The 23,033-nt window shown below is 38.9% G+C and overlaps 1 protein-coding gene across 3 annotated transcripts in view; it reads left to right on the top strand.

The window, feature by feature from the left end:
• SLC39A12 (solute carrier family 39 member 12) overlaps window positions 1-23,033 on the top strand; it is a 71,910-nt gene that overhangs the window by 12,160 nt on the left and 36,717 nt on the right. For all 3 annotated transcript variants that reach the window (XM_036228157.1, XM_016150622.2, XM_016150623.2), the window contains exons 4-9: window positions 3,594-3,801; window positions 11,996-12,168; window positions 15,436-15,607; window positions 19,143-19,315; window positions 21,854-22,006; window positions 22,500-22,610. In XM_036228157.1, the coding sequence (XP_036084050.1) occupies window positions 3,594-3,801; window positions 11,996-12,168; window positions 15,436-15,607; window positions 19,143-19,315; window positions 21,854-22,006; window positions 22,500-22,610 (990 nt within the window). The remainder of the gene's footprint in view (window positions 1-3,593; window positions 3,802-11,995; window positions 12,169-15,435; window positions 15,608-19,142; window positions 19,316-21,853; window positions 22,007-22,499; window positions 22,611-23,033) is intronic.

The raw sequence follows: 23,033 nt of genomic DNA, 5'->3' as shown, positions 1-23,033 counted from the left end.
ACATCCCAAGGCCTTTGGGGAGGACATGGTGGTTGGAATTCTCCTCTCTCCTTGATGGTCCTTCGAGACTGGTACTTTCATGACATCCACACCTCTAGAAGGTCCACACTCTGTTATATCAACTTGTCTTCATGCATGGAACTTCTGGCTACTTCTCAACGTTGATCAATGGCTTTGTTACTGCCTCTCAGCCTTTCAGTCTGCTCTCCAGCTCAGCTATGAATGTGTCCTTTCCAAGCTTACCAATTACAGACTTAGAAAGAAATCCAGTGGGCACTTTTCACTCCTTGTCCCGGGTCACAAGAATGCCACATTGACACAATGCTCTCTTGATTCCTCTTGGGACGGACTTACTTCCTTCTCCTTACAGCCAAGCTTCACGAGAGACCCGCCTGTCCATTCTTTATTCCCATACATTTTATTTCTCAGCCGTCTGTGTCCTGCTTTTTGCATCCTCACTTTTGTCAAGTCCTGCCTCCAGGAAGCTTTCTGTCACTCACTGATGTCCGTCATCCCATGTTGTATGTTTCTTTTTGCTTCCATCACCCCATATTTCCTGGTTTTCTTCTCAGTGGTCCAGACATCCTGTATCAAGTTCCTTTGGAGGATCCACTTGATCTGCCATCCCTTAAATTTTGGACTCCTCCATGGCCACACCTTTAGTTTCTCTTCTACTCACTCCACATATTCTTGCTGAATAATCTGCCCTGACAACTTCACATACAACTAAATACTGATTATGTTAATTCTGCTGTCAGCTCTGCTGCAGACTCATTTATACATCAACCTGGCAAAAATCTCCATTTGGATATTTCCTTGGCACTTGAAACTCAGTAGTAAAGCCTAAAGCCTTACTTCTTCCTTTATTTGGTGTTGCTTATGTAGCTCTTGAAACGTCCTGTACCTTGGCCGATATAATACTGCACATTCTTGGTTTTCTTTCTATTTCTCTGGCCCCCATTTTCACCTGGGCAGGCTCTCCTTTCTCTGCACTACTTTTAAGCATTATCGCTCCTTAAGGCTTGGTCTTAGCCTCAGTTCATTCCATACGTTTTCTCCAGGCTAGAGCATCTATTCGTACGTGTGACTCACGAAAGTGTGTCTCAATTCTCGACTTCTCTGGACTCCAGACCCATGTATCCTACACAGCATCAGTTTTTCTTTTTTAAAAGAATATTGTAAAGGTAACTCACACTGAACATATTCAAAATTAAGGTCATAAATTAATCTGGCCAGACCTGATCCTTTTGTATTACTCCACATATTGGTAAATGGCACCATCGTCTGGTCAATTGCCCAACTAGAAATTTAGTTTTCTAAATTTCTTCCCACTTCACGTCTAATCCACCTGCACATCCTATGGCCATTACCTCCTAAAGATCTTAACCTGTTGACTTTTTTCCGTTACCATCACCACTGTCTTCTACTTGGACCACTGTAATAGTCTTCTACCTGTACTATTAGTAATCAGTTAGAGTCTCTTTCCAATTTTTTTATTCTCCACCATGTGGTCAGAGTCAATTTATCAAAATACAGATCCAATCATACAACCTCCATTCCCATCTTTTGCTCAAAATCCCTCTTCGGCTTCTTTTTGATTTTAGGATAAGGGGCTCCATTACTTGCCATAGACTTTTAGCATGCTCCCGCAACCCCTCTGCCTGCTCCAACTACTGCCCTCCCTCCAGCCCTTCATATCTGCATCCTCTCTCCTGCCACAAGAACTGTGCCCATGCCATTTCTCCTGCCTGGAGTGTTCCTTCCTCTTCCTCCTCCAGCGCTTTGAGATTGTCTGTGTGTCGCAATCTCAAAGAAGTCTCCCTTGATCTGCCTTACTGTAGGAGAGGTGTCTCTTTTCACTCTCACTGTACCTTGTGCCTTTTCTTCAAAGCCATTACCAAAGTTGTCATCTTATATTCGATTACATTTTTATTTTATTAGCAATACTAAACTAAGCTCCCCAGCAGGAAATGCTTTTGGCTTTGGTCATCATTGTATTTCTAGCACCTAGGAGACTACCAGACACATATTGGATATTCAGAAAAAATTCGGGGGCTATTGGGTGGCATGACCATTGTATAGTTGTCACACCCAGCGACCCGACTCAGTTTTGATTCTCTACATGCCTTCATATTGTCCTCCAAGTCCTTTAGTCTAACTTCTTAGTATTCCTCAAATGTATCCACTTCTTTCCATCTCTAGAGCTGCCATTTTAAGTCAAGAACTACCTCGGATCCATAATAACTTCTTAACTAGACTTCTTGCCCTTCAATTCTACCCCTGTCAATCCATTCAGTATTTTGCCACCAGAGTGAATAGTTTTATAAAATATCTTATTGTATTATTCTCTTGTCAGTGGCTCCCTTGGAGCTTTCAGGGGAAATTTGTTCATAGTACTAAATGTAAGGCTTTCCTTGGTCTGAACCTTGCTACCTTTTCCAGCCTACCACCGATCAGAAGTGCTGCTGGACAAAGAACAACAGTAATAGCTGAGATTCGCTGACTCTGTCCCGTGTGCCAACTACCATGCCAAGGGTTTTGCACACATTATCTGACCTTAATAACGTTTGTAGTGGGTAGCATCGTCTCTTTTTGCAGACAATAAATGTGGAGGTCAGCGAGGATAATCACTTGGCCAAGGCCACCCAGTTAGAAATAGCAGAGAAAGTATTAAAGCCTTATCCTGTCTGTCCCAAGCACGGTGCTATGGAACTTACTTTGATGGTATGAAAGTCCCATCACCATCCTGGGTTTCAGTTGACTTCTACATGCAAGAGCAAGGCTATTGAAGAGCGTAGGCTGTGGGGTCAGATCTGAGCACCATCAGGACTCTGTCCTTTATTGGCTGGTTGGTCGGCGAAAAAGAGTATCCACTGCACGGAGCTTTGGGAGAATGAAAGGAGAATATGTGGGCTGAGCATAGTGTCTGGAACAGAGTAGGCACCCAATACATACTTAAATAAATGAATAGGAATGTGAGTGGGCCATAAGGCAAGATTCTAACCTCTTAGATGCTCATCATTCCATTAAGGGAGCATTGGCGTGCACAGGAAAAAGGTCCTATGTCATAGGTTCTATGTGCTATGGTAATGCAAAGACACAGAAACTGTGGCAGCTTTGATTTGCAATCAGCATACAGTGAGGTAAAAGCAGGCATGAAAGATGTGCTCTGTGATGATACAAGGCAGCAGAGCCAACGTGAGTCAAGGTCGGGAATATGGATTTGAAAGTCATTACACTGCAGACTGTACTTGAAACTGGAGAGAAACAGTTTACCAAATGCAAGGATGTAAGCAGAGAGTAAGAGGTCTCCTTGGAGAAAACACATCTTTAAGGTTGTAGTGAGAAAGGTTAGACAAATGAGGACCAGTGGGATGGGAGAATATTCAGTATCATGGCAGATAAAAGAAACACATATTTTCCAACCAGAGTTATATCTCAGACTAAAGAATGACAATAACCATATTCCCACAGTTCGATCCTCTTTTATTAGATGAAGAACTATCCCTTGTCTTTGGTGAAATCCTAGAGACGTTCAAATCAAAGTAACTTGAGAGGATTAAATTTTCTTTTTCCTTTGTATGTGGTTCCAGTGTATGGAAACCCAAATGCTGAAGAGAAAGTCTGGAATCGTGAGCAGGGACGGTGCCGATGAAAACACACTTCCCCGGCTGGCGGCCACGATCATTGCTTTGTCCCTCCAAGGTGTTTGCCTGGGGCAAAGAAACCTGCCTCCCCCAGGCTATTTCACGGACTATATTTTCAGTTCCTTGAATAGTACGAATACTCTACATCTGTTGGGTAAGGACGTTTTTCATGAATTTAATTTCCAAGTCACACCTGCTAAATAAATCACGCTAAAAAGATAGACTGATGCTTTTTGATGACTAAACATGTTCAGGTATGTTTTAAACACCGTTTTATCTTAGCGTGTAGTAAGACAGCTCAGGTGGCCTTTTCAAGGCAAACTTACCAGGATGATATTTATGTGGTGCCGAATCATAAATATGGACTTGGCTCATTTCTGCAGTGATGATGAAGTTATGGGTGCAGAGCGTAAGGGGAAGCTTTCGATGATATGTCACGAGTACTAACTGAACCCTTTCCTGCTTGGTACATCGTGCTGAGCCAGGGGTGACTAAATGACATGCAGAATGATGAAATAGTATGCCACATGGTGCAAGAGCCCTGGAAGCAGTTTGCTTGTAATCACAAAAGTGTCATTTAATTTAATTTAATAATTAGTTGATTATTTTATTTATTTATTTTCATAGTCCATTGTATCATCTGAGGAATAAGTGGAAGGCGGTATCAGAAATGAAAGGCATCGTCTTTGTTGTAACAGTAAGAGGGAAGCGAAGTTGGATTTTAAAAAGGTTTTTATTTAAATAAATATCATCTAGTTGTTAGAAAACAGGTTTCTAGTGGAGGAAATTCTTAGAAATAGACTTTGTGTGGTAGGTACACCTTTTTAAAAATTTTCAATCAGAATCGACATTCAGTATTATTTTATATTCGTTGCAGACGTACAGCACAGTAGTTAGACATTTACGTAATTTGCAAAGCAATGCCCCCACCCGCCCCCGTTAAGTCCGCCCACCTGGCACCCTACACAGGCCTCACGATGTAATGGACTGCCTTCCCCGTGCTGTACGCCACATCCTCGTGACAATGGCGTAACCGCCAGTTTGCCCTTCTTCGTCCCTCAGTCCCTTTTTCACCCGTCCCCCGAACCCACTCCCACGCGGCAGTCACCAGTTCGTTTTCCGTATCTATGCGTCTGTTTCTGATTTATATTCCTTCTATAGATTTCACATATAAGTGAGATTACATGTTGTCTTTGTTTGACCTATTTCTCTTAACATTATACCTTCTATGTTCATCCATGTTGTCACAAATGGTAAGATTTCTTTTTTCTTTTCCTTTTTTTTTTTTTTTTTAGGGCTGAGTAAAATTCCATTGTACATCACCTCTTTTTTTTTATTTTTTAAATTTTTATGTTTTTATTTTTTCAATTATAGTTGATATATAATGTTACATTAATTTCAGAGATTAGACATTTATATAAGTTATAGCGATGATCCCAGTAAGTTCAGTACCCACCTGACACCACACATAGTTATTACAATACTATTGACTATATTCCCCATGCCATACTCTATACCCCCATGACTGTTTTCTAACTGCCGATTTGTTCCTCTTAATCCCCTTCCCCCTTTATCCATCCCCCTTCCCCTAGTCTGACAACCATCAAAGTGCTCCCTGTAAATACAACCTTGTTTCTGTTGTTTGTTTGTTTATCCTATTCTCTAGATTCTACATATGGCATTTGTCTTTCTCTCAGATTTAGTCCACACAACGCAATACCATACTCTAGGTCCATTTATGTTGTTGCATATAGCTAGATCAGATTTTTTTTTATGGCTGGATAATGTTCCATGGTATGTATGTATCACTTCTTTATACATTCATCCATTGATGGATCCCCATGTGGCCTCCATATCTTGAAAATAATGCTGCAATGAATATATGTGTTCACATGTCCCGTCAAAGTAGTGTTTTCAGTTTCTTCAGATAATTACCAGAATTAGGATTTCTGGGTCCTTTTTTCTCTCTTGTTATAGCCTTTGGTTTAAAGTCTTTTTTGTCTTGTATAAGTATTGCTGCCTCAGCTTTTTTGTTTGTTTGTTTCCATTGTCATGCAACATCTTTTTTTATTCTTTTACTTTCAGTCTGTGTGTCTTTTGAGTTAAAGTGAGCCTCTCGCATACATAAGGGTCTTGTTTTCTTATCCATTCAGTTGCCCGATCTTTGGATTAAAGCATTTAATCCATTTACATTTAAAGCAATTTTTGATAGATATGTAGTTATTGCCATTATTCATATTGTCAATCTTTTTTTTTTCTTTTTCTTTTTTCATCTCAAAGAAGTTCTTGCAACATTTCCTGTAATACTGGCTTGGTGGTGATGACCTCCTTTGGCTTTGTCTTGTTTAGGAAGTTCTTTATCTGTCCTTCAATTCTGAATGATAGCTTTGCCGGGTAGAGTAATCTTGGTTATAGATCCTTACTTTTCATCACTTTGAGTATTTCCTGCAAATCCCTTCTGGCTTGCAAAGTTTCTGTTAAAAAATCAGCTGACAGTCTTATGAGAGCTCTATGTAGGTAAATAACTGCTTTTCTCTTTCTTATGCTTTTACGATTCTGTCTTTGTCTTTCACCTTTGGCATTTCAGTTATGATGTGTTGGTGTGGGCCGCTTTGTGTTCATCTTGTTCGGGACTCTCTGTGCTTCCTGGGCTTGTATGTCTATTACCTTCACCGGGTTAGGGAAGTTTTCAGTTGTCATTTCTTCAGATAGGTTTTCAATTCCTCGCTTTCTCTCTCCTCCTTCTGATGTCTCTGTGATAGGAATGTTAGTACGCCTGATGCTGTCCCAGAGGCCTCTTAAACTATCCACCTTATTTTTGGATTATGTTTTCTTGTTGCTGTTCCAATAGGGTGTTTTTGGCTGCCTTGTCTTCTAAATTGCTGATTAGATTCTCTGCTTCAACTAATCTACTGTTAATTCCTCCTAAGGTATTCTTCATTTCAGTTATTGTATCCTTCATTTTTGACTAGTTCTTTTTTATGTCTTCTTTCTCCACTTTTATATTTTGTTTTTTTGTTTTGTTTTGTTTTGTTAAAGTTCTCACCGAGTTCATCTATTCTTCCCCTGAGTTCATTGAGCATCCTGATAACCAGCGTTTTGAACTCTGCGTCTGGTAGATTGCCTGTCTTGATTTTGTTTATTTCTTTTTCTGGAGCTTTGTTCCCTTCTTTCATTTGGGACATGTATTTTGTCTTCTCATTTTGGCTGCCTACGTGTGTTTGTTTCTATGTGTTAGGAAGGACTGCTGTGTCTCCTAATCTTAGTAGAGTCGCCTTATTTAGTAAATGTACTGTGTGTCCCAGTGGCAGTCTTTCCTGGTTACCTGAGCCTGGTGTGTCCCTTGTAAGGGTGGTATGTCCCTCCTGTTTTAGTGAGTCTTAGGTGCTGTTTGCTTGTCAGTGGGAGAGATTGACTCTTAGGCTGATTGGTTGTGATGACTGCCCATGATCAGTGGAGGAGCTCTTACGTAGGGGCTGACCCTACAGAGTAGGATTTGCTTTAGAAGGGCTCTGCTCCCTGCCTTGTTTACCCTTCGGGTGTGTTATCCTCAGATGGGACCCTGAGTGGTGCTCCAGCTCAGACCGAAGCTGGCCACTGGGAGTGCAAGCCAGGGCTTTCTGTGAGGGACTCTGTCACAGGCTAAGTTCAATTGCAGCCTGCCCAGGGCCACCTTATATGAGCCACTAAGCCATTGTCAGATAGCTGCTGCCCATACAGGGCTTGGAAGTGCCTCACGAGGTGAAGCAATAAACAGAGGTTGCTGCTGCTAGTGCCTGGCTCGGGGCTGCTCAGCAAGAGGTACCGGGCACGCCGAGGCCAGATGCTGCTTGTTTAGGTTTTGTGAACTTTTGCAAGATTTTAGAAAAGTCTGAATCATGAGCTGTTTGTATGGAAAAGCCACTGGAAGTAGGTTGGGTGGGTGCAAGTTGGGAGGGGCGGTGTCTCAGGGAATCACCAAGGCAGGGCAACCAGTGTGAGCTAAGTCACATGTGGTACCTGTGTCTGCAAGCCAGGAGAAGGGCTCAACAAAGGAACAGTGCCCTCTGCCAAACGGAAGAGCAAGTTGCCCCTCCAGCCCTCACCCTGAAGCCAGGAATTCAGTTCCTCCCTGTATGTCCCTGGTGCCTTTTGAGCTGTCACCCCAGTGCTGGAGCTCAGAGCAAGTGAGTCCATTACCAAGTAGGTTAGTATGTTCGTGCAGGGTCCTTTAAGAGGAGTGCCTGGGACTCCTCCAGCCCTTCGTCTCATTCAGCCACAATCTCTGTTGGTTTTCATAGCCAAACGTTGTGGGGACTTCTCTTTCAGGCACTGGAATCCTGACTGGGGAGCCCAGTGTAGGGCTGGGGCTCATCATGCCTCTGGGGGAAACTCTGCAGGCAAGATATTTCTCCCAATTCTCAACTGAGAGTGGGACCAGCCCATTTTGTATCTCTGCTCCTCCTACCAGTTTTGAAGTGTCTTCTTCCGTGTATCCTTAGCTGTAGGACTTTTGTTCAGCTAGACATCAAGTGACTCTCAATGGTGGCTCTTCTGTACTTTAGTTGTAATTCTAATGTGGTTGTGAGAGGAGGCGAACAGAGCATTTACCTGCTCCACCATCTTGACCAGAACTCGGCACCATGTCTGTTTACCCGGTAGTTTATTAATGGGCACTCAAATTGCTTCCATATCTCGGCTATTATAACTAGTGTTGTAGTAAACATAGGGGTGCATAGATCTTTTTGAATTAATGTTTTGAACTTCTTTGGATAAATACCCAGAAGTGGGATTGCTGGGTCATAGGTAGTTTCATTTAATTTTTTGAGGCACCTCCTTCCTCTTTTCCATAGTGACTGTGCCAATTTGGAGTCCCACCATCAGTGCATGAGGGTTCCCTTTTCTCCACATCCTTGACAACATTTGTTTTTTGATATTAATGATAGCCATTCTGACAGGTGTGAAGTGATATTCCATTGTGATTTTAATTTGCATTTCTCTAATGATTAGTGATTTTGAGCATCTTTTCATGTCTGTTGGCCATCTGTATGTCCTCTAGAAAAATGTCTGTTCAGGTCCTCTGCCCATTTTTTGATTAGATTTTTTTTTTTTTTTTTTTTTTTTTTTAGTGTTGAGTTGTATGAGTTTTTTATAAATTTTGCCTTTTAACCCCTTTCCAGATGTATCATTGGCGAATATCTTCTCCTGTTCTGTAGACTCTTTTCATTTTGTTGATGATTTTCTTTGCCATGCAAAACCTTTTTAGTTCGCTGTAGCCCCACTTGATTATTTTTTTCTTTTGTTTCCCATGCCCAAAGAGATACATCAGAAAAATGTTTACTAAGAGCAATGTTAGAGAGTTTACTGCCTATTATTTCTTCTAGGCATTTCATGGCTTTAGGTCTTACATTTAAGTCTTTAATCCATTTTGAGTTTATTCTTGCATATGGTGGAAAAAAGTGGTTCAGTTTCATTGTTTTGCATGTATCTGGTCAGTTTTCCCAATACAATTTATTGAGTAGACTATCGTTACCGCATTGGACATTCTTGCCTCCTTTGTCATAGGTTAAATGACCATATAGGTGTGGATTTATTTCTGGTCTATCTATTCTATTCCTTTGAGCTTTGTGTCTGTTTTTGTGCCCGTACCATGCTGTTTTGATTACTATAGTTTTGTAGGATGGTTTGATATCAGGTTGTATGATACCTTCAACTTTGTTCTTTCTCAGGATTGCCATGGCTATTCAGGGTCTTTTATGATTCCATATAAATTTTTGGATTATTTGTTCTATTTCTGTGAAAAATGCCATTAGTATTTTCATAGGGATCACATCGAATCTGTGATAATAATTGATAATAATTGTCATTATTATCCTAATTAGTGCTCAGATTGTTTTCTTTTTGACCAGTGGAATTTGATTCAACTTGACACCTAAGTCCTTTTGAGAAAGACTTTAAAACATTTTATATCTTCCTGCTCTCCAGTATGTGCCATTTCAGGGTACGTTTCCTGCCTAGGCCTGGAAACAAATCAAAATATTTTCTCACCAAATATTTTTACCTTACATAAACAAATTAATCAAACTTTCCTCTTATTACTCTTGGATTTTTAGTGATAGTTAAAGTTTTTCACATTCCCAGATTATAGAGAAATTCACCCATGCTTTCTTGTAGTACTTGTATGTTTTCATTTCTGATGCAATTTGTTAATTCTGATGTATGTTGTGAGGACTAAAGTCCAGGTTATTTTTGTTATGTGACTATGCAGTTTTCCTTCTACCTCTTATTGCAGTGAAAATCATTTCCTCCATCGGTTTGATATGTCACTTTTATATAATATAGTAATAAACACAATTAGGAATATTTCCGTTTTTTATTTTGTTCTGTCGCCTCACTTTATTCTTGTGGTGATACCATACCATTTTACTTACAATGGCTTTATAGTGTATTTTAATGTCTGGTAGAGCTAGCTTTCTACAATACTCTTTTTTTTTCAAGAAATTCATCAAACTGTCAAGCTGTGGGAAAGAAACCTGTGATAGCAGAAAAATAAAAAAAATTAAAAAAATAATTATAATAATAATAAATAAGATAAAATAACAGGGAGAAATGACATTTATAAGATGTTTTATCTTTTTACCCAGGGATATGGTATGCCTTTTCATTTGTTCACGTCTACATGTGTGTTTTTGTATAGTGTTTTATTATTTTTCTCACATAGGTTTTAGAAATTTCCTGCTACATTTATACCTAAGCATTTAACTTTCTTTTTGGTTCCCTTTAATGAGATCATCTTTCTTATTATATTTTATAATTGGCTTTTGTCTGTATGTATGAAAGATATTGATTTTTGTGTATTAGTTTTTTAACCTGCTCCATGATTAATCTTTTATTTAATCTTTTCATTTATTTTTAAAGAATTTTCAGATATATAATATCATCTCCAATAGATATGTTTGCCTTTTGCTTCCCAATTCTGGTGTTTTTATTTGCTTTCTCATTTAATTGCATTGGTTAATCATCCCAATTTAATGATAAATAGTGTTAGAGAGTGTCTGCATCCTATTGTGTTTCTGATTTTAAAAGAAAGCCTGCAGCATTTTCTCACTGAATTTAAAGAACAAATGAGAAAAAGCTTAGTCTTTTATATTAACCCACGTATTTATATTTTCAGTGTTCTTCATTTCTTCCTATGGACTCAATTTACCATTTGTGTCATTTCTTTTCAGCCCAAAGAACTTAATTTAGAGTTTATTGTGAGGCGGGCCTGATTATTTACCTGGGAATGATTTTATTTTACATTCATTCTTAAAGTATTTTTGCTGGATTTAAATTTCTTGATTGATAGTTTTTTCTTTCAGCACTTTGAATATATCATTCTACTTCTTTTTGGCCTCTATTGAAGTCTGCTATTAATTACATTGATGCTCCCTTGTATGTGATGAGTCATTTTTCTATTGCTGCGCTCAAGATTTATCTTTATCTTTGACTTTGAACAGTTTAACTGTTATGTATCTGGGTATGGGTCATTTTGTATTTATCCTACTTGATGTCTAATGAACTTCTTGAACATGTAGATTAAGATTTTACACCAAATTTGAAAAAGTTTTTTTTTTTAATTTTCATTTAAAATAAAATATTGCAGTAATTCTAGTTTGTAATTTTTCCGACCACTGATGGTAAAACTTATGAAAATGCTAGAGATATCTTATTCACAAGTAAGAAGATGAATAAATTCAAAGAAATTCATCATTATATTTAATTATTCTTTGTATCAATCAGTTTTTAAAAGCCTAGAGCTTTACCAAGGGAAATGAAACTGCAATCTATAAACCGACAACTATACCATAGTAACATTAGAAAACAAGGTCTATTTTGTCTCTACAATCTCAATTTCTTTTATTTTCTTTCCCTTTTCTGATAAATACTTATGAGGAAAATAATTTGATTGGCTTAACTACATTAAAGTTATAGTTAATCTATTGAGCATGTGTAGTGCCTTAAGGGAAAAGATTAGGCCAGTTCCATCTTTTGTTTATATTTTTATAAGGAACACCTAGAAGAAGAATTAGTTGGTTCAACAGAAGACATTGAATTTATTATTTCATTATTTCCAGGAGATAAAAATGATAGGAACATCTTTGTAAGACTGATTCAGCCCCAAAGCTTAGCCAAGATCTTGTGAGGGAATCAATATCCATGTGAAATCTAGATGTTACTTGTTATCATTCAGAATAAAATCTTGGTTTTTCATTAGAACCAAATTTACTTAGTAAAATATTTGTGCTGTGGCCATGTGAAATTGTGATTATCCTGAAATCGATATGTCTTTATGCTATGTGACACCAGATTTTGTATGAAATTTCTAGAATTAGACCAACTTCTCAATGGTCTTCGGATGAAAAATACCTGTATCAGGAAAGACAAAATCTATCAACTTCAAAGGAAACGAAACAACACAGCAATCCATGGTTGGAGGCACCCTAATCTATCTGCACCCAGGGACCAAGAGTCAGATGATGGTCCAACTTCCTGGGATCAGGTATTGTCATTATTCCTCTTATATCATCATTTGCTACTGCCAAAGGAAGCCCACTGTAGAAATTCTGTAAGAGTTGTAGAAAACTTAAGAGTGAATGTTTGTTTTCTTTGTAAAAATATTCTATTTCCACAAAGTGGTTATGATTTTTTTTCTTCTACAACTTGATCTCTGCAAACATAAACACAGGGCCAAGATACGTAGAAGAATGATATATATTACTCTTTTCTCCCTTCGGTCTATATCGAATACATCAATAATTATTCAATATAAATATATATATAAAGACTTTTCTATGTGCCAGTCACCATCATGGGCATTAGGGATATGGTACTGAACAAAAATAGGCACAGCTCCTATGCAGCTCACAGGGTGGTAGGAGAATACAGATATTACATAAATGCTCACAGTGATAAATGAGTATTTCAAACTTAGATTATAAGGAGATTACTTTGGGCTATGAACAACTGTGAGATATTTGCATATTAGCTAGCTCTGAGACATTTTCTGAGAAAAGGTGATATTTGAACTTGTGAACATAGTCATATCCATATTATTTAAAGTTGTGTTCCGAAGTACATTCACTAGTCTACTTTGAGGCTTCTTGAAATGACGTGCTATGGTTAAATTAGTTTGGGAAATATTGGAAATGCACATTGCACTGTAGCATGTTAAGGTGTCTGGAGAAGCCTTTAATAAATAAACTTTAATCTTATTGACTCTAGCATTTCTCGAACTTTGACCATAGAATCCTTCCCTGCCCTAATCACTTAAAAGCATGACAAATTGGTGTCTATGATAGTGGCTTATATTTATTGAGTACTTACTATGTATTAGACACTGTACTATTTTGCCTGCATTGCCTCATTTAATTATTATAATTATATGTGGTTAAGGTATATTATTCCATCTTACAGATGATGAAATTGAGGCCTTGAGCTAATAAGCAATAACTTAAAGTCACAGAAACTGAGGATATATGCACAGGTTGTCTGATGGCATATTCAGTGCTATTAACAGCTATGATATTGTTTAGAAAATGTTGATTTAAATATATAAAGCTATTTTTGTTATTTGTATCTTAGATTAGTATTCTTATTGGGCACAATCGGTATCTTAAAAGAACAAAACTCCTCACATTATCTTAACACCGATTGCTGTTCCCATAAATGATAAATACATGATTGGGCAGTATCACATATTTTTGCTATTATATATTTTAAAAAGTGATTTTCTATGACTTATTTACTTTTCTGTTAAAAAAATATCGATTTAAACTGAGTTTTTCAAACTCACACTTACTGTATTCAAATGAAGGTGACAAGAGTTGATGCCCCTATTGATTCTTGTTTGTAAACTCTCCCAAATGCATGGTCAGGTCTGGCTCTGGAGGGAACAAATGTGCCAGGTGGAGACCCTATTTGTATAAAGAACAAAAGATATTTCTTAAAATTTAGCGATTACCTACTTAAGCTATGCATCTTCTAGGAACAGTTATAATAATTTTCCATGCTGAGTATGCAAATAAACAAAACAACCTCTTCTACAATTCTTTTCTGTCTCCTCATGTCACTTTTCTTGTGACTCTTGATGGGGCCCTAAGACAGGAGACTAGCTCTGAGGATCCTGCCTATATTATGCAGATCAGTGATTCTCAAAGTGTCCCTGGTCCAGGAGCATCAGCATCACCTCACAAGCTGTTGGAAATGCAAATTCTCATCTCCAAGCCCAGAATCTATTAAATCAAAAACTCTGAAAATGGAACCCAGCTCTCTGTCTTTCAACAAGCACTCCAAGGGATTCTCCAAACCAAAGTTTAGAAACCACTGCTTTAGAACATGCTTGTAAAATTACCATGGAAGCCAGATGATATCAACACAAGTGCACACATATATACTGAAGTTTTATATAAAGGAATAAAGACATTTTAAAGGTCATTGTTTGGGTAATCTAAATATTCATTCTATTCTTCATTAAAAATGTTTTGTGTTCGAAATTTTATAGGACATAGTGTGTTACCTTGAAGGACATTGGTGTTAAATAATGACTTAAATAGCACAGGAGTTTTTAATAGAGTTACCTTACTTTACGTGAAGATATTCTAAAACTAGGACTATTCAATTTCTTAACAATGAACGGGGGAAAGATGCACAATCATGTTTATCTCTCCACTCTTACTTCCCAGGGAGGCATTTTCCAATAAGAATATTTATTATGGGAGATTCATCATCATCAGTTTGTTGCTAGTTTTTCTTCATTGTCAGTATTTTTAATAATGAAGTAATTCTATTCCATTAGTAACAAATGGCCCAAAAGAGAATATTGTCTTTGGTGAAAATTACTTTGATGAAGGGGAAAAAAATCACAAATTTATTTTTCTGTTGTTGTTCTTTTGCAGTAGAAACCTTTTAAAGTTCTTGCCCAGTTCCTTTCTGTGAAATGCCTTTCTCACCCACAAGGGCGGGGCTGGCAGCCATGTTTAAACAGCATGACCTCCTGTCTCATGGGCAAAACTAATTGAATTAGATGGATGTCTGACCCAAGAGAGCCCATCTGTGGCTTTGATGTAGCAATCAGATCGCTCTCAGGACTTGCAGAATCTGCTCGGTCTTGGGTTAGTGGACCGAATGGTTACTTCAGAGTTGGAGTTTTTATGGCCATGAGTTTTCTAAAAGAGAAAATGTCAGACACTAAAAGGAAATAGATTTACGCAGAGGGAAACAGAAAGGAGAAGATACTTGGCTCCGAGACACAAGCCTTTTAAATCATTGATTAAAAAAAAAATACCATATTAATTGAAACTAAAGTTCACAAAGACATCGTATTAGGGTCTTAAATCAATAGAAGATATCCATTTGGGCTCATGGAACTATATACCATTCTCCACATTAAAACTTTTAAATATCATTTTTGATATACAAAATCAGCTCTTAATACTTCTGAGAAAAACAAGTGCCTTGTGGCAGTTTTTAGAGACCTGCTGTTTTTCCTGTTTATGATCCTTATTTCTTCTAAATATGCCTATACAATATAAAAAGTTACAAAGATTTAGGTAAATATTAGCAGGCAAAAACAATGATTTCTATTATTTTTGTGAAGAAGGGACGTCAGTTGACAAATGCTGTGTCAACTAGCTGGTGTGTAAACGCTAAATGATAAGCTTTATGAGTCCATTTCAGCCATTCTGTCGAGTTCTGCCTCCCCAGGAATGGCAGTGGATGGTGCGTTCGTGTGCTGAGGTTATTCACAACATGCATTATTCCCACACAGACTTGCTTCTCTGCTGGGCAGCTGGTGGAGATATTTCTACGGAACAGCCTTTCTGCCATTTCTAAGGAGGACTTTAAGCAAATGAGTCCAGGAATCGTCCAGCAATTGCTCAGCTGTTCTTGCCAGCTGCCCAAAGACCAACAAGCAAACTTGCCGCCCACCACTCTGGAGAGTAAGTTCTGATGCTTCCTTCAGAAAGCCAGTGCGCATGGCACATGTGATAATGACAGCGAACACTGAAGATTTACTATATACCAGGCACAGTTCTAAGCATTTCATATTTATCGGCTCATTTAATCCTCACAACAGTGCCATGAGCTAGAGACTATTATTATCTCCATTTTACAGATGAGGAAACTGACACACATTAAGGTTAGGTGACTTTCCCAGGGACACACATCTGGTAAGTGCTGGAGTTGGGATTCAAACCCAGGCAAGCCAGCCCCAGAGTCGTCGATTTTAACCACTACGCTATGCTAGCTTTCACTGGCTATTTCATATTTCATAAATAATCTATACAAACCGACTTTGTTTCCTATATAGGACTCCGTCATATAGGACCCATTTAAAAGTGCCAAGTTGAGAAGTGACGTGATAAAAGAAAAAGAATATAATGTTGGGATCAGAGAGGCAGAGTTGAGTCATGCCTTCTCTCTCCGGCCAGCTCTGATCTTCAGCAATCCCTGTATTTCCCTAGCAGCAAGGGAGTGGTGGTGACTGGGAAAATGGAAGTTTTCTCTTTTTCTGCACAGTCGAAAGCAGTGATGTCCAACAGGGCTTCCCATTTTTTTCCACACATCATGGCAAATAGAAAGAAAACGAAGGCACACTGGGGTAAACCAAAGAGGCCACTCTGGAGAGGAGGTGAGCAGTGCAGGGGAGGGTCAGCCTCGCAGACCTGGCTGGCACCCCCCAGAAATGCACTCACCTATGTCCCATTGGATCTCTGCGGTGGGGGAGCTCTACTGTAAGGCTTTATAGGGTACCTGTAAAATCCAAAAGGGATAATGTATACAAAGCTGTGCTCTGCAAAGTACTGTCTATTTACAAGAAAAAAAAAAAGGTGGCCTAAAAACATCCATGATGGATAGTGAAAAAAAAAAGTGACCATTAATGCATGCAACCGTTTAAATATTATCATTGATCTGACGAGCCTTACCTATGTTTTTACCAGAGCTGCTTTTCTCTCTGTTTGAGAAAGTCCACAACGCCCATCATAGCTAACTTGTTCAGCTACTCACTTCTAACTCGCAGTGAACTCCGAGGCATCCAAAGGCACATTTGAAGATTTAAGGTGAAAAACAAACAAACAAACAAAAACATGTCAGGCCTAAATATCTAAAACTCTACATTCACCGAGAGGAAGAAAGCTCTGTGAAAAGCGAGCCGCTAAAGCATTCAGCACTTCGTGGTCAGTGACGGCTCAAAAATGGATGGTGCAGTGTCTGGTACAGACAGGCCCTTGGGAAATGGGTTTATGAACTGACGGTCTGCGAAAAAGTTTTTTATCTTTCTAACGACCTGAACTCTTCTAAGGAATAGTGTTCCTGAGAAAAATGCAAACAATCACACTCACCGAAGAACCTCTAAGAACTTACTGTCCTCAATTTAAAATATTGCATCATGGTACAGAAATGTAAGGCGGAGAGGGGAGGTTACAGGGAGAAGTTATTAAGAAAACAGTGTTCAGTGTGCTGAAACTCAGCCTCTCGGCACCACCTCCAACTGACTTTCCAGGAAAGATTGTTATGGCCACATCTAAAGCGAGTTTCAGACCTATGCAAAGTAGCTGCCCAGGAGTGGCTCAGAATTTAATTATTAGGTCTAGTCCTATCATAATGAGGGGAAGCATTTACGTAGCACTGTCTGCAAGTCACGCGACTCCAATCAAGATGCCAAGACACCTATGTAGGAACCTGGGATCAGTTAGTTAGCAGAGGGCCAATGGCCGCAAAAGTCAGAGATTTCATGGTTTTCAGGCTGCCCTTGCCACGTGGGAGCAGGTGAAATCTGACTCATTTTCCTCCAGTTCCACACTGTCACTGCCCTCAGGACAAAGGGGAGAGAAGAGTCGAAAAACTTGAAACTTTGCCTCTGGCTTGGGAGGTGTCAGAGCCTAATTGATTCTTGTGAGTTCTTGACCTTTTATATGGCAACTTGGAACATAGACACCTTTGTGCTCACGTTGTAGAGGAGTGGGGTAAACATTTAATTCGGTCAAGTACCTCTTGAGATGTTTTTATAACAAACGTATTTCGACTAAATCAGAACAAAAGAAAACTTGTATGTATGACCTATGACCTTTCCCAATAATTTTTATTTTTAATTGAGGTAAAAAAAAAAAAAACATGCAATTTTACCATCCTTGCCATTCCCAAGTGTATATAGTTCAGTAGTGTTAAGTATGTTCACTTTGTTGTGAAACAGATTTCTATAACTTTTCCATCTTGCAAAACAGAAACTCTGTATCCACCAAACAACAACCATTTTATAGTGGTTCCTTAACAGTGGAGGAGTGATGATGAGAATAAGAAAAATGAAGTTTGAAAGTTTTTTATTTGTTTCTTCCACGTACACCACCGACTTCATTTTAATATTAGACCCCTGTAATTTAGAACTTATAATTCAACAAAGGTCCTCTTAAAATCACAAACCTATTACCATGTTCCCAGTTAGTGTCACTAATATGATCAAATGTAAGGGGCGAACCTTCCAGGACAGTTCAAGGAAAAGGAGAATACAATAGCATGACATATTTTAAGGTGATAATTTCTTAAAATCTACAATGGGCTTTGAGTAGTATGATAACTAAATTGTTTGATTCAACTTATTCCTCTGTAGTCGCTACAAGCAATGATAGTTTAATTTTGTAATTACCTTCCTTCATATCTGCAACAACAAAAATGGTGGTGTAAATAACTTTATTCTCAAATCATTTATGCTTGCCTCTCGAAGCCATTCCTTTCCCTTTTAATCTTTTTCTTTCCTTTCCCCCTTTATTTCATCTCCCCTCACACATATTTTTTTTCTTCGAATCATTTTAAAAACTGTACTTTCTGAATATTTTTTAGAAAAATCAAGAAGCCTAGAAACATGGAACAAATTTAGAAGTAATAAAATATAGTAATAATTTCAAATGTAGGCTGTCCAAATTTAGATTATCAACTGTTAGACATTCACTGATCGGTTTTTACCAATACTCATTTTGGTCATTGAGAATAATAAACGCTTTTGATATTACAAATAATTTTGATAACTTTTGAAAGAAAGTACTCTCATTGTACACAAACACAGGTCTTTATAAGCCCGAACCGTATGCTCTCTGCGATACTGTTTCCTTGTCTTCGGAAGGTTTAAATGTGATTAGATGGGAATCATTACCAGTTTCTGACAGCAGAAGTTATAACTTAAAGTGATAGAAATTAATTTCTTCGAAGGTGGGAGGTTAGCTAGGTCCTTGGTTGCCACAGTGATTTTTTAATAAGAGGTCATCGGGGTAACTCTAAAGCAACAGGGTTTTTGGTGAAAACCTTTTCATTCCTTTCCTTAAAAAGTAAAACCTTTTACCCAGTGTGACACTGATAGAACAATCTGCTGTCCCTACCAGCTGTGTGGAAAGATAGAGTCTTCTGGCATTTTCACTAGTGGAGGCACTAACTGGGGGTACTGTGCACACTGATCTTTTTTGCCACCTTTTTCTGACTTAGAATATGGCTACAGCACAGTGGCCGTGACGCTGCTCACCCTGGGCTCCATGCTCGGGACAGCGCTGATCCTTTTCCACAGATGCGAGGAGAACTACAGGCTGATTTTACAGCTGTTTGTGGGCCTGGCTGTTGGGACACTCTCTGGAGATGCTCTGCTCCACCTTATTCCTCAGGTAAGCTGCTTTGGATGGAGTGTTTTCGATTTCTCTTTACGTTTAGCCCCTGGAGGTGTTTAAGCAAAATTTCACAGCACTGTTTTCCACGGAAATGAATATTATTTCCCCAGAGCACTTGTAGGAGAAAACGGATGAACGACCTGTACATTCCACATGTTATCCTTATTTTTTGAAACAAATGAAGGTGGTCAGATGTAAATTCCTATCAAGAAAAGTTCAGGGAACATCAACTAAGTACCTATAAATAAAAAAGAATGGGCTATACGACGTCGCACTGGTTTTTCTCCATTTGCCCGCAAACCTCATCCATTCTGTTCTCTGCTCCGTATTTTGCCCCCCAGAAACTTGCATCTCCTCAGCTCCCTTGCAGGATGGATTGCTGTTCGGGTTTGGCCAATGGGAGGCGCAACTGAAAACTCAGGGTAGAAGAGAGCGGCCGGGTATTTCCCTGTGGCTCTGATGCTCGCACTCTGGAAGCCGTTGGATTGATCACCCACAGTCCTGCAACTCCCACCGAGCTTTATAACGTTACTCCCAACCTGCGTCCTTCCGGCCCTGGGCAGCGATGGTTCCCTGGGGCGGCTAGTTTCTGTGTGTCTCCTCATCCCGTGCTCATACTCCGACATTGCGCATACCTCTATAACGGCACCGTCGTCAACCTTTCTTCGTTTGAATCCTCAAAATCAAGTTCTCTTTCTTAACCTACCTAAGAGCATGCACATGTCCCTAAGAAAAACGTGGGCATCAGGAAGCTGGCTCTTTCTTGAAGTCTTTTGAGACTCTTTATTTGTCAGAAATGAAAGGACTAGGACCCTGGATCCATAGGAGTGCAGGCAGAAGTCTGCAGATAATGGTCTCTGTTTCCTGTGAAATCTCTTATGGTGAATAACGACGGACAAATGGTCCCTCCTTTCGCAAAGACTGAGATATTAAAAAGTTCCACAAGCCTCTGACAATTTCCTACAGGGTCACTCTTGTTGCTTAGAGGCTCAATAATTATTAGATGTTCTGAAAACTGCAAAGTGAGCATTGGAGAAATGAAACAAATCATTATTAGTTTTAAGTTCCCTTGTGATCTAATTTTTTGGAAATATTTCAGGGCTTATTGGCTTGAGGCGGTGGCAGAGGCCTTTTTCTAGGTCACTGCGGTGCCTGCAGAGCTGTCGTCACTTGTAGGGTCCCAGGAAACGGGCAGAGCATCCGAAAGCTCACTGCATCTCCCCTGAGAGTATGGCTCAAGGCAGCCAGGGTGGAATCTGGGGTGGGTGGGACTTTCAGCTGCTCTGCAGAGACCTCTTACAGAGGGAAACTTAAAAGATTAGCAGCATTTCGTGAAATTTGAAAGGCAGTTGTTTTACCTGAAGAAAGAGACAAGGACAAAGTTATTGGGAAGAGGAGGAAAGATGCCGTCCAGGTATGGCGGAAAGCTAGAAACACCAGTGCTTCCCGAATGCGATCTGTGACAAGCATTCCAAGGGCTGCACAGAAACGGGAAAAAGAGCAGCCGTCATGACTTCCTGTTTTAGCTAGCTAACTTTATTCAGCGTGAAGATCTACGTTTCCTTATGAGACCGTGGTTTTTTTCTCCCGTTCCGTTTTGTGATATTACAATGTTCTGTTTTGTGAAATAAGGGTAATTGCAAATATCAGGTGGGCGTCCTTCAATGCCTTTCCCAGAAGAAAAAGTTAACTAGCATGCTGGCTGTTAGTTATGTGCATAAACTCGGTGCACATATATACTCACTCATGTACTCAAGTGTACATACATGTGTACACATAAATATGTACATGTATGTACACATGTAATTTCTGGTTCTTCTTTTAATTTACTGGTCAATGACATCCTAAATGTGGAAACCATCGAGCTATTTCCCAAGTTAACTTCTCCCGGGGAAGAAATATGATACTGATTTACTAGCTCACAAGAAATCATGGGGTCAACCAATGGAATGAGTCAGCCAATGGAATGAGTCAACTAGAGGAAAATTGCTAATGCTTTTCTTGTATCTTTTTGTGTCCCAGGATGTTGCCGGTATTGCTGGGGCATACAGTCGGCTCTCAGTGGAAAATCTCTTTCAGGCAGATTTCTTACTTCTCTGAACATTTATTAAAAATGTTCTTTAATTGCAATGGGGACAATACACCCCAGATGAAATATATCTTTATATTCGTTCTGGATATAAAGTACATTGATTTGTTCTAAGGCATTGCTGTGAACTCCTGGGGAAAAAAAATTCAGCTAAAGGACTGAGAGTGTATGAAAATTTAGGACACTCGCTGAAATAAGTTTAGGCTTTATTCTGTTCGTTTCCAGAAGCTACTCAAAGCTGTCCCTCCTCTTCTCATATATGCATTTGCTTTGACCGTGATTAAATCCTATAGCGGAAGTTTCCATACGTCTACAAACAAACTAGGTTTCAAATGTTTCCAAGAGTTGCCCTGACGTTGCCCCAAAGGAAAGTCGAGTGTATTCGATATTGAACCTGCTAATTAATATTTAAGTCAAAAACGATTTCTTTACATTCTTTTTTTTAGGTTCTTGGTTTCCATAAGCAGGAAGCCTCAGAGTTTGGACATTTCCATGAAAGCAAAGATCACATTTGGAAACTGTTGGGATTAATCGGAGGCATCTATGGATTTTTCTTGATAGAGAAATGTTTTATTCTTCTCGTATCACCAAGTTCCGAGGTATGTTTTAAACCCTATTTGGCATGGGGAATGTAGTCGGTAATATCGTAATAACTACATATAGTGCCAGATGGGTCCTAGACTTAGTGGAGTGATTACTTTTTGAATTATATGGATGTCTAATCACTACATTGTATACCTGAAACTAATATAATGTTGTATATGTTAACTGTAATTGAAAAATCAAAAAAATATTTTAAAAACAGACAATGTGAAAATGACCACTGTTTAAGCTTTTTAAAATCATAACTGGGCATTTTAGAAGTTATGTTCTTAAAGCATTCCGAATATGCATGGTGACTCAGGGCTGTCCTGTGTTTCCTCAAAGTGAGACACTTTAGCAAGTATTTATCATGACAAAATTCTCCTGTTATTCTTTTTGTACCACCCACCACTTTGGCCCATAAGCAACATGTTAAACAGAGCCATGGGATTGACAAAGGCTGCCCTTGTGTTCTGGCTTTGCCACTAATTTTAACCCATCCTCATCCAGCAGGGCGCATCTTTGGTTAACGGGCATGTGGGACATGCCCACCGTATTGCACTCAACTATGAATTAAGTGACCGGTCAGGCAAAGGCAAATCTGCTTCAACTATCCAATTGGTAGGTGACTGATCTGAAGTATTTTATTGGTTTGATTACTTTCTTTATTCCTTGATGAACTGGTAAAAATCAGTAGGATAAATATAGAATCTACTCCCGATTTGCCTATTGTTGACCATGATAAATAGTTTGGGAAACGTTGTCAAGCACCTAGAGGCTGTTTTAAAGAGTGAAAAGTATTTTTTTGTAGGCTCAAATCATTGCTCTCTGTACCGCTCTGGAACATGTAATGACTCAGATTGACACAATATGCAGCAACTTAATCCTTGTGTTTATAAGTTTTTATAAACCAGTTGGCCTTTGGTTTTCCATTCTGAGTAATCCTTAGCCATGGCTAGGTGAGTGCAAATAAATATGGAACAATTAGTGCATCTGGGAGTGGGGTGTTTCGTTTCACAATGCAGGAGAGAACTGATTCTGTGC

This window comes from Rousettus aegyptiacus, unplaced genomic scaffold (assembly GCF_014176215.1).
Source record: "Rousettus aegyptiacus isolate mRouAeg1 unplaced genomic scaffold, mRouAeg1.p scaffold_m13_p_10, whole genome shotgun sequence".
NCBI classification, from domain to species: Eukaryota; Metazoa; Chordata; class Mammalia; order Chiroptera; family Pteropodidae; genus Rousettus; species Rousettus aegyptiacus.
The sequence above is the reverse complement of the archived record's forward strand: the minus strand, read 5'-3'. Positions and strand labels throughout refer to the sequence as shown.